We start from the raw sequence: 14,925 nt of genomic DNA, 5'->3' as shown, positions 1-14,925 counted from the left end.
AAACTGAGCGGCTAAGCCTCCTGCTGATCCACATTAAAATTTGTTTTCATATCATGTTGGCAAATTATTTTCTAATTGAAATCAGTATCCATAAGACAAAATCCTCCAGAAATCACCATTGGAGTAGTTAGTTAGAAGAAACCATGTAGTGTAAATGTGTAATGGTGTCTCCCTTGCCAGTTCCCATCCACAAGTGAAATGCAGTTTTGAAGCTTCAAAAATGCATCCCAAAATGCATCCCATGTCCTCCTCTTGGATGTTTTTCTCTCATAATCTCATATGCTCCACTCATACCACTAAGGCTCAAAAGGAAAACAGAATTTTAGATCATAAACAATCCCTGTAAGTTCTCATTGACCATTTACAACCTCATTAAACAAGAACAGATCAATCATGTTGAGATCCCAGGAATCAATCTTGCTACCCATTACACCAATGCAGGAAAGGCGACTCCAGACATCTTACTGCATTATATGTAACAAATACATTTCAATTCTGCTTTGACCATTACAAAAAGATCAGAAAAAAAAAAATAATACAATTCTTTACTAAGTACCCACTTATCATTGATCACCAACAATCCACAAATCACAAAGAATCAAATAACTATCACAAATTGTGAAGAAAAATAAATGGATTTTTCTTCCCTATTTGGGATGAAATATATGAATTTGTATCTATCAACTAAACCATTTAAGTACGGCATGTACATACAGAGTTTTTACTTTGATACTCCCAACATCAGAATTCAGAACCCCCTTACGGGACTCTGCCATACCTCCACAGATTGCTGGTCCTTTCTTGTAACAATCATTTTGTTACCTCCAAAAGCCAAGTTGGTAATCCTGCATCCTCCCATATCATTGGTCCTCCCCATTAAATTCCTCCTGAAAACCCTTTCGTCTGGTCCATCTTCACTGCTTCTTGTTCCAATTAAAACCTCAGACCACAACTCCATATCTCCTCCTCTACTGCAAAACACCTGATTTCCATGGCTTTCAATCTTACAACGGGCACCTTCTTTCTTCCCTTTAGTCCCCATTCTTCCTTCTCCAAGACAAATCCATGGATTGTCAACATCAAGCTTCCTCATATCAGCGAAAAACACATCGCCCGATTTCACTCCCACCTTGAAAATTGCAGAGAGATTATCCGAGACCGTGACATCAGAAAAGCAATCTTCTTTTTCCTTTACTTCCCATGTAACGTTACCAGACCGGATATCCCATAACTTGATGTTGCCAAGCACCCCCGAAGGCCCTGAATGAGACCCAGATGCCATAAGCACATTGTAACCTGAAACCCACTTCAATTTGGTGGCTGGGATGGCGGAGTCAAGATCGGCACCGTAAATCTCAGAGTGACCAATCTCTGCAACAGGACGAAAGCTCCCTTGGAGATCAAAAACCATAATTGAATTCGAATTCCGACGCCCAGATTCAAAGCTGGTGAAGAGAAATTCGGGGGAAGAACCAATCGCCTGGACAGTGGAACTGGATTTGGTTGGATTCTCCCAATTTAACGTTTCTCGCACAAAACCCTTGTGAAGGTCAAGAATCTGGAGGCCAGAGATGTCGGTGGCACCGGCGGCTGCGACGGAAGGCGATAGGGCGAGGATTGAATCAACGGCATTGAAGCGGGTGAGAATGGTAGATTTCCGCCGTAACGACCAATCAAAAGAAGTAATCTTGCTGCCATGCGCGACGTGAACCGACCCATCTGTGGTGGTGGATATGGCAGAGGGAGGATCCCTACCACCAAGAGGCAAGATCAGAGACTTTTCAAGATTGAAGGCATCGAACTGAGATGGGTTCGAGAGAGAGGAGACGAGGAGATTCTCGAGACCGTAGAATTGGGCTTCGAATACCAAGTCCTGAAGATCAAAATCCTTAGCCTTGGATGGAAGATTACCTGTTCTGAGAAGGGATAGGAAGATGGAAAAGATCTCTGGGTCTCTGTCCACGAATCGAACACCTGATGGAACTGCAGATCCATCAGAAAGCATGGAAAGAAGGGATTTAGAACCAGCTTGAGCGAGGGTTTGTCTGGTGGTTTGAAAGAGCTGTCCACCAATGTCGAGAGTAACGATGCTAGACTCTGATTTCTTAGGAAGAAACCCATAAGACCGATGAAGATGTTCTCCTGCCAAAGGAGGCATTATTCTGAGCCGTCCCTGCACAACCCTCTTGAAAATTTTTTCTCAAGAACACACAGGAAACAATTCCAAGAGAAACGGGAAGAAAACTGAGACGAGATCCCAAAATTGATACAAAAGAAAGGGTAACCAAGTCCAGAGTCAAAGACGGCTTCTTTTATAAGAGAAAAAGAAGCAGCCGCTGTTGAAGGAAGAGAGTGGAAAATTGAGGAAGGCTCTTCGGTGTCTTCGCCTCTTTCCCTTCTAGAGTTGTTCTGCTTCTAGAAAGAAGGCCACCATTGACCAAAGCTTTTTTTGGTTTCTGTTTTTTTAATTCTCTGGCCAGTTAAGCAACAATATAAGCCAGGGATTTAAAGGTACTTAGGCCTGTGGGAGAAAAATATATGATTTAAGCTGGAAAAAAATATGAGATTTGACAGATCATCAATCTCGAACACCCATTTCATATATAGAAATCAATAAATCTGGGAGATGTAATTGTCATTAAAAGTTAAAAATTTGAATTTTTTTAGGGAACTTTTCCCTTTTTTTAATTCCTAAAAGAAAATTTTGAATTTTATTGTAGGCTTTGATATAATTTTCTATCTACATTTTGACATTTTCTCATATTTCTAACCAACTGAGCATAGCCTAAAAGAACATTATGAGACTCAAGGGCCCAAGGCCAAGATCCAAATACTAAGATAAGCATCTTTGGATGAAGGATTCATTGACTGGCAAACCTTAAAACATGAATTATTTAAGAAGCATGACATTAGCACATCCATACATGTAATCACAAAGGAGAATTATGCTATTATTTTTTTTTTTTTGGGATTATTAAAATTAATATTCATTAAAGAAAAAATCATCTTAAAGATTGAATTTCCCTTCACCCGCTGAAGACTTAAGATGTATCATTATTTTTTTGATCGAATTTTCCTTAAGTCACAGTGTATGAGAATTCATCCACCTTAGGGCTTTGGATGCACACGAGAGGGTATCAAGAGGGTACTTTAAAGAACATATAAAAACCCAATGGCGGTTTGTGAATCCCTAGGATGTTGAAGTGAACTTTCACCACATAGGGAAAGAAAACTTTTTTTTTTTTTTTTTTTTTGGTATTCATCAAAATTAATATTCATTGAACGAAAAAAAAAAATCTTATTAAAGTTGAGTTTCTCTTCATCCATGGTGGAGAGAAAACATCGTTGGTATTTGACTATTTGATTGAAAGGTTGATTTAATGATAACCAACCTAACTCATCTGTCTAAGAATCCAATCATAGAATCACATCACAGTGGATGAAGAATCCATTCATGACTTTTGGATTTATGTTCTAGTCCGGCCATGAGTGTACATGAATTTCAATAAATCATGAAACTTGGCATGGGAGAGACCTTATCTCATGTCATATTAATTTCCTTCTTCCTACCAAAAAACAAAAATTACATTTCGGTGGATGAAGAGATTTTTTTTTTCTATTTGTTAGCAATTTTTTCATCGAAGGGTATTCCATGAAGGGGAAAAGAACCATTAAAGGGTATCAATTAAATTAATCTATAGGGAATATCTATTACACGATCTATAAGAAAACTTCATCAATATGTGTGAGAATAGTGTTCTACAATATATCTTTCTTTTGGAAGATTTAAGTATAGGGAATCGCCACTTAAAATAGGAGTTAGATTCCACAAATAAAACATGACTTCAAATGAATCAATCAAATTTAAAGATTGGGTTCAAGTCAAATTGCAAACCAAGAAAGATGTTAAGCACTCCAGTCCTTGTGGTTAAATCTTTCTTCCCTATTTGCATAAATATTCCCAAAATAAAACCTAAAATATCACAAACTCACGAAATAAAGAAAGGAAATAGTAGCGCCACACCTTGTGCAATTGGCTACAAAAATCAATATAAATAACCGATAGACTAAAAACAAAATACACTAATACAAAAACCCTAGGCCACAAACGAGATATATTTACAAAAAATGCCAGTAGAGATTGAACATACAATACCTTAACTAAATACATGAAATAATAAGAATATAATACGAATTAAAAATGAGATTGTCCAAAAAACAAATGAAGGGGTATACATCACATACCAATCCCAATCCTAGTCAAACCAAACAAAAATGCAAAGGAAATAAGAACCATCACCATGGTTTTAAAATTTGGGAATCTAATCAAAGAATTGATTGCGATCGATTCCTATTGATTACAATTTGTATTCAATTGATTCCGGAATTGATCGATTTTCGATTCCGTTTCTTAAAACCATGATTGTTCTATTAAAAACCTTAGACACCAAACGAGATATATTTACAAAAATATCAGTAGAGGTTAAACATACAACAGTATCTTAACTAAATGCATGAAATAATAAGAAAATATTACGAATTAAAAGTGAGATTGTCCAAAAAATAAACGATAAAACATGTCACATACCATAATCACAGTCAAACCAAACAAAGATGCAAATGAAATAAGAATCGTCACCATGGTTTAAAAATTCGGGAATTGAATCAATAAATCGATTGCGATCGATTCCTACCGATTACAATCTATTGTCACCTGATTCTGACCAATACTAACCCCGATTCGATTTTTTATTCTATTTTTAGAAAACCATGATTATCTTTTTTTTGATAAATAAAAAAAAAAAAATACCCGCAGGCCTCTACAAATCCATCCTAGACTTCCAATGCTACACCAACTAACCCTACTCTACACTTAATTTAAGTAATAAAAATGAGCGTAATTACTACTGGAGAGGGAGAAAAAAAAAGACAAATAAAGGAGCTTTGTGTTAAGCTCGGAAGTTGCCAGGGTTGCCAATTTAGACCTTTGACTCTGAAGAAGAAGAAAAATAGATAGACATCTTCAACGTCACTTAGACTTCTTACACTAGCAACCAAAAAATTCGTATTATTTTTTGTTCTAGATGTATAAATACTACACTTCGTCTTCTTAACTAGAATGAATAGAAAGGCAATCCAAAAGGAGAGGAGAGGAGGGGAGGGGGACCTCAGTTATGGACTCTCGCCCTAAGAAGAGGAAGTTCTACTTCACTCTTTCCAACCTATACGGCATTTTTTTTTTTTTTTTTTGGGTAAAAAACCTTTAGGGCTTTATATAAACAAGGTTTCATGATTCATATACATAAATATTTTTTGTGCCAAGGTGGGCCTACCACTATGGTGGCCCGGAGGGAGATTGAAATAATTATCACCTCCAATTTGCGGGCATCTCCAATTATTCCAATTCCTCTAATAGGGGGGAGTGGACTCCACCTTGGGCAGTGTTTTTGGGCAGGGGGTAGGGTGATCATTTCCACCCCATGTGAGAAATTGGAGGAATTGGAGGGGACAGCGAATTGTAGGGTACAACGATTCAGGGGGATTGGGTGCCCAATGGGACCCTAGAGTGATCAAGATAGGGGTGTCTCGGTGTGGGAGGGGACTCGAACTGAGGACAAGCCTCGACCTTGCAAGGCACAAACCGATTTTTTGCCCATGATTCACATGAGTCTTGACTTCATGGGAGGTTCATGTTTAAACCCAGATAAACCCTTTTGGCAGAAATGCAAGGGAGAGAGAGAGAGAGAGAATCCAAAGGGTGTGGGAGGGGACTACTGGAGGGGTGTGAAGGGGAGAGGATGAGGGGTAAATTAGGAATGTTAAATTAACACTGCAGAAAGAGTAGTAGTTTGCTTTCATGGGGTAATAAAAAAGAAAGGGAAAAATATCTCTACGTGGTGGTGTTTCCTACGCCCTCTCACAGGGCACCGTGAGATGATGAATCTGTCCCCTGGGTAGATACCCAGGCGTGCTCACCCATTGGTCCAAATGTTTGTATAGAGACCATGCGACCAAGTAGAGTTCTCTTTCCCATAAAATAAATAGTTTGAGGAATGGGAGTTCGAGCAAATATAAAACAAGTATAGAGGAGTAAAAGTAATCAACCATTTATTTCTATTACAGTCCACATGGTAATAAAGGAAAAGATTATGCTTATGTCACCTACATTACTTAATAAGAGTTTGAAAAAGGGGAGTGGTTCACGTGCACCCCTTTATTTTTTTATTTGGGGAAGAGAAGGCCACCTGATCGTGCAACGCATGCCACCCCTGTGCCCTGACACAGGAGGCACGTGAAATGACCATCACATCCCCTGGAGCACCTCCTGGAATTTCAGAAATTATCAGGGGTGTGGCAGTCATTTCACGTGCCCCTATGTCAAGGTGCGGGGGAGGCATTCAAACCAAGACCTTAAGACATTAGGTGAAGATAAACCAAATGTGTATTAAAATACATCCACGGTCCAAGAGATAACCAATGTGGAAGTATACCTCCATTATACCTTCCAACATTTCAACATAAGAAGAGTGAGAGAAGGGAAATGAACCTTATGTTGCCCATTGCCTACACCCAAATGTTGTTCTCAGTTGGAAACTCTGACTTCTTGGAGAAACTTGGAATCAAAGATTGCTTCTCTTCGCCAATAGGAATCGAGGCAAAGAAGAATCTGATCACAAATCTTAAATTTTCTTAAAACGAACTAGTTGCATACGGTTCTTTTCGCTTCCATTTCAAAAATCTTACTGGAATTATCTCTACTTGGTGGTGTCTCATAAGGCACCGTAAGATGATGTCTCTACCTCCTGGATAGATATCTAAGCATACTCACACATTGGTCCAGACGCTTGTGTAGAGACCATGCGACTAAGTACAGATCTCTTGCTCACTTGTTTTCAATAGTTGATCTTAACACTTTGGGCTTCCGCTTTCTCTTGGGTTAGTCAGGTATAGGTCAAATCGGTTAAAAAGGTGCTAATTTCTGAATTTTCAATTGATACCAGCAACATTTATCGGTATCGATCACGGTTGATAGCTATACGGCCGATCGAATACTAATACTTAAAACCATGGTCAAAACCATAATTGATCATGTTTTTAACCCATCTAACTTGTATCACACTTGATTACTTAATTCAATTCAATTCAATCTTATTATAACTAAATAGGGTCAACTAGGTGAATCTTTCTTCTCCGGCCAATTGGTTCTATTCAAAACAAAATTTTCAAGGCGTCACCCAGGCGCCTTGTTGATGTTGTTTTGACGTCCAAGCCCCCACCAACATCTCAAACCGATCCTAAGCTATGCACGCCTTTTGTCACCAGTTATATACTCATTTTAGACATACTTCTGACTTTGTTAGCTCCGTCAATTTTAATTAAATCAACTTTCTATATTAGAGCATTCAAAGGTCTTTGTTACACATGCTTATGTCACTTTAAACGATTCTTTTCGCAACTTATCATATACCAAAACTACTCTTAAAGTATTTATAATTTATTCCATTCTTATTTCCTTACATTTTATTAGAATTACTCTTATATTTCGTGTAGTGATTTACTTAGCTTATGCTTAAATTAGGGTTTATTATTTATTTATGGGGTAAGCAATTAGGGCTTAGTATGGGGTATTGCTCTATCGTGTCTTGTTCATTTTAAGCTATTGTGTCATTAATTTTAGGTCGATTTAATAGTGTCTTCAAAAGTCATGAACCATTGCCACCATGGCCGAGAGATTGATGAACTTATGCACCGAAATGAGGTTTTGTAAACCCAATTAACCCGTTCACCTCAAAAAAATATATTTCAAATCAAACAATTTCAGAGAGTACAACCATGAAACTGTTGGGAGTTGGTCCATGTGGAGTCCAGTACCACTCCCATGTGTTGGCAAGCCCCAGTTTTCTTTACTGAGTTGAAGAAAACAAAGAGACACTTTGAAAGAGTATAGAATTCTCAAGAAGGAAAAAAATAGAGGTCTTGGGAAGGCCAAGAGGCAAACTTGTTGGAGAAGAGGACAAAATAAGAGTTTTGAATCTCTGTTGGGTACAGAAATTCTGTAGGAGATTTTATCTCACATTTGGGTTATTCTTGAGGCTATTTTTTTTAGGGAGAATGTTCTTTGTTCCACAGCGCAGGCTGCACCCAGGCACATAGGTCACAGAGAACAGCGCCCCTTTATATCTTTCACGCTCTTGATAAAGTTGGGTAATCTAAACTAGTGTTTGTGTTTTCGATTGGTTCTTCAAACTATTTGAGAGATATACTCAGGACTTTTAGAGGTGAAGTACATAGTGACATCTAATTGGTGCTTGTGATGTAAACTTGTATTTCTTTTAAGTGTTATTGTTCTTCTCTCATTCTTGTTGTAATCTCTAGTTTCTTTGCTTCCAGTATTTGCATATACGTTTTTGTGTTGCCCGTCTTTCTGTAAGCTATATTTTGATTCACACATTTGGGAAGGTCTCTTTGCTTCCCGACAGAAACTTCCAAAATCGCAATTTAAAATATAAACACCACAGCCCAAGGTTGCATTTTTGTAATGGCAAACAGTCCCTGAGAGGCTTTTTTAACCGACGGAAACTCAAGCAGGCCAACCCTAATCGAACTCAACCATCTCTGTAGACGAAAATGAGTGTCCTGCTGCTCCTGCATTAAAGAGGCAAAAGAAAATCAGTTCTGAATTACCAACAATAAAACACTAAAATCTGGAGTAGAGGAGCCTCGGCTGTTGCTGGCACTAGATGGAGTACTGAATTCCATAGCTTAAGAGGAGATCATGTCTTCGACAGATATACAGGTTAGAAGCTTGACATAAAAGAAGAAAATGTTTGTCCTCTGGCCATATTACATATATGAAACTATAAACAAAGACGTTATTTTTAAGTTTCAGGTTTGAAATTGAGGAAAAGAAAATTTATACATTATCTCATGCTACAAATCCTTTGTATTCATAGATCATTCCATTTTGTATAATCTATCTGGTGGGGATGCACAAAAACAACCCTCCAGTTTCAGACACTTGGGTTACGTGGTAAATAAAAGCAGTTATTAGTAGGAAGTTCCTCCCCTTCTCCCCCAACCTCCTCTGGTGAGGATCTCACAATTGCTATTGCTCACTTTGTATTATCTTTGACTTTGACTTCCATTGGAGCTGCTGACTCAGCTTCGTATCCCTTCTGCCACTTTGGCAAACTCCTGTTATCCACAAATGCCGGAATTGATGACTGGACATGTTTATATAGATTAGCTGACTCCTGGCTGCATCATACGGAAGAAGGCCCACTTAGGACAGGGGCCAGACTCTTTGCCAACAACCTTCTCATTGACCCACCAGTCTGATCCAATGGTGGGCTTGTTAGACACCCCTCCATCTGCATTAGAAAACTTGAATTCTTTCAGAGACCCTTGTGCGAGAGAAGCGTGCTTCTGCTTCTCCTGTTGCTCCTCTTCTTCATCCCCTGAAGCTCTCTCAGGCATGTCATTAGATGTTTCCCCAATACGGCACTCAAAATCCTCCTCTGCTTCACTGGAAACACCATCCCTTTGAGATGTGGGCGTTGCTGCTGCTGCTGCTGCATCTGGTAGAGCTTCTGTTGCACATTCAACCAATGTTCCAGGGGCCTTCTCCACACAGCCTGGAACCCTTGCAACCTCAACATCTTCAGCAGTTAACTCAAATGAAACTCTCTGACCAATCACAACATCACCATTTTGGGATCCGTTTTCTGAGTTTGCAAGAGATGCAACCTCTGACATCCGACTGTCAAGAATAAAACTGTCTCGAGAGGTTGGTCCAGCAGCATCCGGTGTTAAAGAGCCGGAGCCTCGTCCTGGCCCCCAGTAGCGGTTAGAAAGCCTATCAATGCTTAAGATCTTGGGGGCCTCCCCTGTGCCAAAATGAAGAAAAGGGTGTCCTCCAGCAAAGAACTCGCAATCAGGGTACGGAGATGAGGTTCCAGAACCTGAGATTGCTGAGCTAGGCGATATGAGGTGCCCAACTGGACTCCCAGGGTACAAATGATATGATTGGAATTCATAGTTGGAAAATGGGAATTTCTGACACGTCTCGCTAGTTTTGTGATTGGGATCTAATGATGAGGTTAGCAGATGAGCAAATGGCACCTCCGGCGATGAAGGCGTTGTCATCTGCACAGTTTCAGGAGGAGGAGTGAGGGGAGCAGTGGACGGTTCAGTTGTGAAGGTTGAGAAGACAGGGGGCGATACTAACTGAGCCTCATGTGCATACGGCCCAATGGCAAAAATATTGGCGGGCCCATTTGGAGAGTAAGAAAAGGTGGTGAGAGATAGTAAACCAGTTGGTGACTGGGTAGCAGAAGGAGGTTCTGATTGAAGAAAAGAAGCAGGAGACGATGGAGGAGCAACAAAAGGTAACATTATGGTGGGTTGTTGGTGCATTGGGTTTTCGGTGGCAGGAGCAGCAGTTCCTGGAAATGTTCGTTCAGGAACGAGGACAGCATCGCTAATTCGCTTGCCATGTCTCTGAGATCCAAAACACCAGTACAGACTCCAGCAGCTACCCCACCTTCTCTTCTGCATATGCAATAACATACATGAGGTTTTAAGAAAAGTAAAATTTGTTGAACGAAGCAATATGTAGTTTCTTCTGCAGCCGACATAAAATCAAGTAATTCAGAAGGCAATTGAATACGAGAAAATTTTAATTACAGCTTCAGGAAATCATTCACAAAATTAAACTGAGGTAAGGATAATTCATTAAGCGGTGCATAAGCTCAAGTGACGAAGGTAACAGATTTAATAAAAGAAAATAAATAGGCTAGCAACCAAGCAAACCAATAAAAGGTTGCAAGGAAAATTTTCATGACGTTTTCATTCACCTGTAAAAATACTCAAGTTATCACATATGTGCCTACAGTTCAAGAATGGCTGAACAAATTGAGTGGACGAGTGCATAGTGATATGCATACAAAAGACATTCTCACAACAATAATATTCAAAAATTCTTTCAAAAAATTATTGCTCAAATATAATTCATACTCTAATTGACTTATCATTTCTCATATACAAATGTTAATATATTTTTTGACTGACCATATATAGCTGGGCTTGAAAAAACTTATTACTCATAAATGATTCATACTCTAACTGACTTACCATTTTTCATATACGAAAGTTCATATATTTTATGAAATGGCCATATATATTGTATAGCAAATATATAAATGGACTGGGCTGGGCCCGCCCTAACATGAGCTCTAAATGGCCTTTGGAACTGGAAAGGTGGGCCAGGCCTGAAATTGCCACCTCAGATTTGACCAATAAAAAGCAACACAGAGGAATTGATGGTCTTCGAGAAGTGCAGAGCCAAGTTCTGAGCAATACAGCACTCTTTTCTCCAACATCAAATGGCATAAAGAGCGAACACTACTTCATAAATTCCCCTATGATATTTATGAAACCCTGTGGGTAGATCGATAGAATAAACATAAAATGCCCCTTTTCACCAGTGAGAACGCCTACAAGTTACAATAGCAGACAATGAGATTCTCCTAAACAGTGTCATTTCATCCAAGGAAAAACATAAACAGTAGCCAATAAAATAAAAGAACAAACCAAAAATCAAATTCAACTGAACAATCCCTTGGAACATTCTCATTTAGTGTTTTTCTGCTGAATAAATCCAGAGTGATCATTTGTTTAATTCATAAACCTGTCAAGTTTAGCTCAATTCATGCTCTGTCACTATTTAGTTCAGGGAAAGAATATGAATGGCTTCCCCCCAGCCCCAAAAGGGCGTACCCAGAGCATGAGAATCCTGCCACTGTGGGGTCTGGGGAGGGTCAGAATGTATGCAGCTTTCCCCCTGCTCCAAGTTGTAATAGTCCCCTCACCCCCCCCCCCCCCCCCCCCACCCAAAAAAGAAAAGAAAAGAGGGAAACTACTCCATATCTCCATATTTTGACATCATAGCCTTGTGATTAGATATTTTAGGCTTCCCTTTGCTTGAGACAGCCATAACTCTTAAAATGTATACCACATATGCTTTCAGAAATGGTTCCTACCTTATCTATGTGGATTACTGCAATTTTCATGGAAATAACTCTCTACAGACACTAGATATAAGCTGAAGGTATAACTCATTCAACTCTATTCCAAAAGCCATTCCATTAAGTTGAAGGTATACCTTATTATTTTAAGAAGGTAAAACTGTCATGTTAAACATACTGAAGCTCGAAATTGGGGATTATAGCAGGCTGACACAATAACTAATGCTAAAAAATTACTTCTGAAAGTTAAAAGAGAGTCAAGAGATGGTGCCCATAAGAAGTGTCAATGCCCACCTCACCATCCATGATCTGCAACCATGTTGGATCCAAAATCCATTGATTCTGATCAGGAAAGAAAAGAAGAGAAACCCAGCGCACGAGGCTTACCTACTGCTTCGCAGGAGAAGCTGTTTCCAAGTTTTGAACCCGCAACCAACAGATTGAAATAGCACAACTTAACCATTGTGCCAAAGCTCGCCCACTTATACACAACCTTGATTCTTTTTAAAATTGTTATTCATTTTAAAAAACAAAAAAAAAAGACTGGACATTTTATCAGTCCACATGCTTTGACAAAGGTGTGACCTCAAGAAGGTTCCTACAGTTAGAAGGGGAACTATGCCAGCATGCTTTGACAAAGGTGTGACCTCAAGAAGGTTCCTACAGTTAGAAGGGGAACTATCCCCTGGCAATTTCCCCATCTCCCAACCACAACCGTCACCGCCCAAGGAGAAAAAAAAAATCCCAGCTCTCCAAAACCTTGGTTTTCCCATTGAATAAATAAAGTTGGTTTTCTCTTACAAAAGGAAATAAAGTTGGCATTTTCAAATACCATAGGAAGGACTACGATTTGCCAGCCAAATTCCAACTCTCCAAAACCTTGGTTTTCCCATGCATTTTCTAAGCTGCGGCCCTCTTTGAGTGTTGACTTGAAAGCAATGTGTAGTGCAACTAAAAACTAACAAAGAAATGCATCTGTGTGAAAGTTGTATTCAGACCTAATGAAAAGCCAACACGTATAAAACTTACCGAGATTAAATTTGATCAACGTTATTATCTGAAAACATGAAGAAGAAGTGATCCCTCAAAAACACTATCAGTTTCTGTGGCACAGTGAGAGCTTTACACCTTACAAGACAGACTCTCAAAAGTATTAAAATCTACTTCATAAAGTTCTTCAAGAGAAAAAAAAGAAAACTTTATTGCATACACAAAATATCCAATCAGTAAGATATTTATGTACATAAAGACACATACAGGTTCAAAGATAAGTTCATATTTATATAATCTAGAATGTGAAGTGAGGCATGAACCCTAAACAACAGTCAAACATTCAAAATATTGAGCCCTTTATATCTATCTATCTTCCAAAGAAAAAATATTTAGCCCTTTAATATAACAGTAACTTTACACGGAAAAAGAACAGGCATTGATGGAGTTTAGAATTTCCACGGTAAAACAAAACAGCCATTCGTATTTCAAATTCGAATAGAAAATATGTGGCTTGACATAGCATGTCTCTTTCTATTTCAAATTTCGCAATATAAACTATGCTTTGAAAAGAAAGTCTTTGTTCTATGCACCAAAAATATGGCTTCTTCAATTACACAAACAAAGAAGTGAGTTTGTAATTACATTTTTTTTTTCTTTTTTCTTTTTTTTTTTTTTTGGGGGGTGGGGGAAGGAAAAGGTTTGAGGCCTAGAAATCATTTCAATCATCAAGGTTTTGCTAGAAATTCAAATGACAAGGCACCTCAAGCTAAAACACTCATTGGAAGTAGTATCCATTGAATTATCAAGTGCGCAAGGTTCTGTTTTTCTCTCTTAGCTATGCTCAAGATGGTGATGGGCACAATTTAAGATTTGATTGATTTTACTCAGGGGAGAAAAGGAGGTATAACCATAGAATTTCCAAATAATCCTTCACCAACCTAAATATGACAAATCCCAATCGATTCCCTTTCAGAAAAAGAATTATAGATTAAATTTTCCATCATCATGGCAAAACAGACTACAACCTACTGACAGGGAACATTCCATTAGAGTACGAGAACCTACCTTGAGGGGAGGGGGTGTTGGGATAAAGCACCGGACAGTTATTGTGCGAAGCCAGAGATCCAACAAAACCCTTTTTTTTTGGTCGACACCAAGATTCATTCTGGGATTCCAAAAAATAGTTTCATATACTAAAGCATACGAACTACTTCTAAACTACGTCTACTACCCAGGAACCAGAGTACGCAAAAGGAAAACTGCTGAAACTCCAAATCCACCGCAGCCCAAACCCATATCAGTCCTCTAAATATAAGTCAACCCTCGTCAAAAAATCACAGAAAACAGAGGAAAATTATCGAAACAACCGTCAAAGACGAAACATATTAATCCAAACCAAGCCCTTGAGCTACCTGCAGTCAATTATCAGATCACAAAGCAAAAGCAGAGCAAGAAAGAGACGAAGACAATCATTCCAATAACGAGCATAAGCTGAGTAATTCAACAGATCTTAAATTTTGGAACATATTAAGATACACCTTCAACTAGAAGTGCACAAAAGCAAAAGGAATTAAGTTGAAAACCAAAAAAAAATAAGATCAAATGAATGAAAGAAGCGATTTACCTGAACCGTGGTCTGCTGAACTCGACTCTCTGCGGCGGCGATCGCATTGGCGGCAGCATTTATAGTCTCCATACTGTTATTTACACCTCTCATCGCTCCTTCTCTTGATCGAATAGACCTAATTCTCGAAAATTAATTCTTTCTTCAATCTCCACGACCGTCTCCGTTCAAAAACTCACCGGAAATGTGTTAGCAATACAAGTCGGAACGAAAGAGAGGCAAGAAAGACCAGAGGAGAAGAAAGTAAGAAATTGGTGACACATAAAAGGTCCAAAAAATCTA

The 14,925-nt window shown here is 38.8% G+C and overlaps 2 protein-coding genes across 2 annotated transcripts; both read right to left on the bottom strand.

Moving 5' to 3' along the window:
- Window positions 1-616: 616 nt before the first annotated feature.
- On the bottom strand, window positions 617-2,302 carry LOC122666195 (BTB/POZ domain-containing protein At5g41330). Its single transcript, XM_043862341.1, has one exon. The coding sequence runs from the start codon at window positions 2,156-2,158 to the stop codon at window positions 749-751; it is 1,410 nt and encodes a 469-aa protein (XP_043718276.1). The 5' UTR covers window positions 2,159-2,302; the 3' UTR covers window positions 617-748.
- A 6,599-nt stretch (window positions 2,303-8,901) lies between these two features.
- Window positions 8,902-14,925, bottom strand: LOC122666158. The gene is made up of 2 exons (XM_043862288.1): window positions 14,644-14,925; window positions 8,902-10,551 (listed from the first exon to the last, which is right to left on the bottom strand). Exons 1-2 carry the CDS (start codon window positions 14,734-14,736, stop codon window positions 9,244-9,246), a joined length of 1,401 nt encoding a protein of 466 aa, XP_043718223.1. The 5' UTR covers window positions 14,737-14,925; the 3' UTR covers window positions 8,902-9,243.

The sequence above is a fragment of the Telopea speciosissima genome, chromosome 6 (assembly GCF_018873765.1).
Source record: "Telopea speciosissima isolate NSW1024214 ecotype Mountain lineage chromosome 6, Tspe_v1, whole genome shotgun sequence".
Classification (NCBI taxonomy): Eukaryota; Viridiplantae; Streptophyta; class Magnoliopsida; order Proteales; family Proteaceae; genus Telopea; species Telopea speciosissima.
This window is presented reverse-complemented; position numbering and strand designations above follow the sequence as displayed.

What these genes read in the sequence shown, in the direction of transcription:
- LOC122666195 (XM_043862341.1), bottom strand. Translation starts at nt 2,158, where the DNA reads ATGCCTCCTTTGGCAGGAGAACATCTTCATCGGTCTTATGGGTTTCTT.
- LOC122666158 (XM_043862288.1), bottom strand. Translation starts at nt 14,736, where the DNA reads ATGAGAGGTGTAAATAACAGTATGGAGACTATAAATGCTGCCGCCAAT. An exon ending in TTCAGCAGACCACGGTTCAG is followed by an intron (nt 10,552 to 14,643) that starts GTAAATCGCTTC and finishes TTGCATATGCAG; the next exon opens with AAGAGAAGGTGGGGTAGCTG.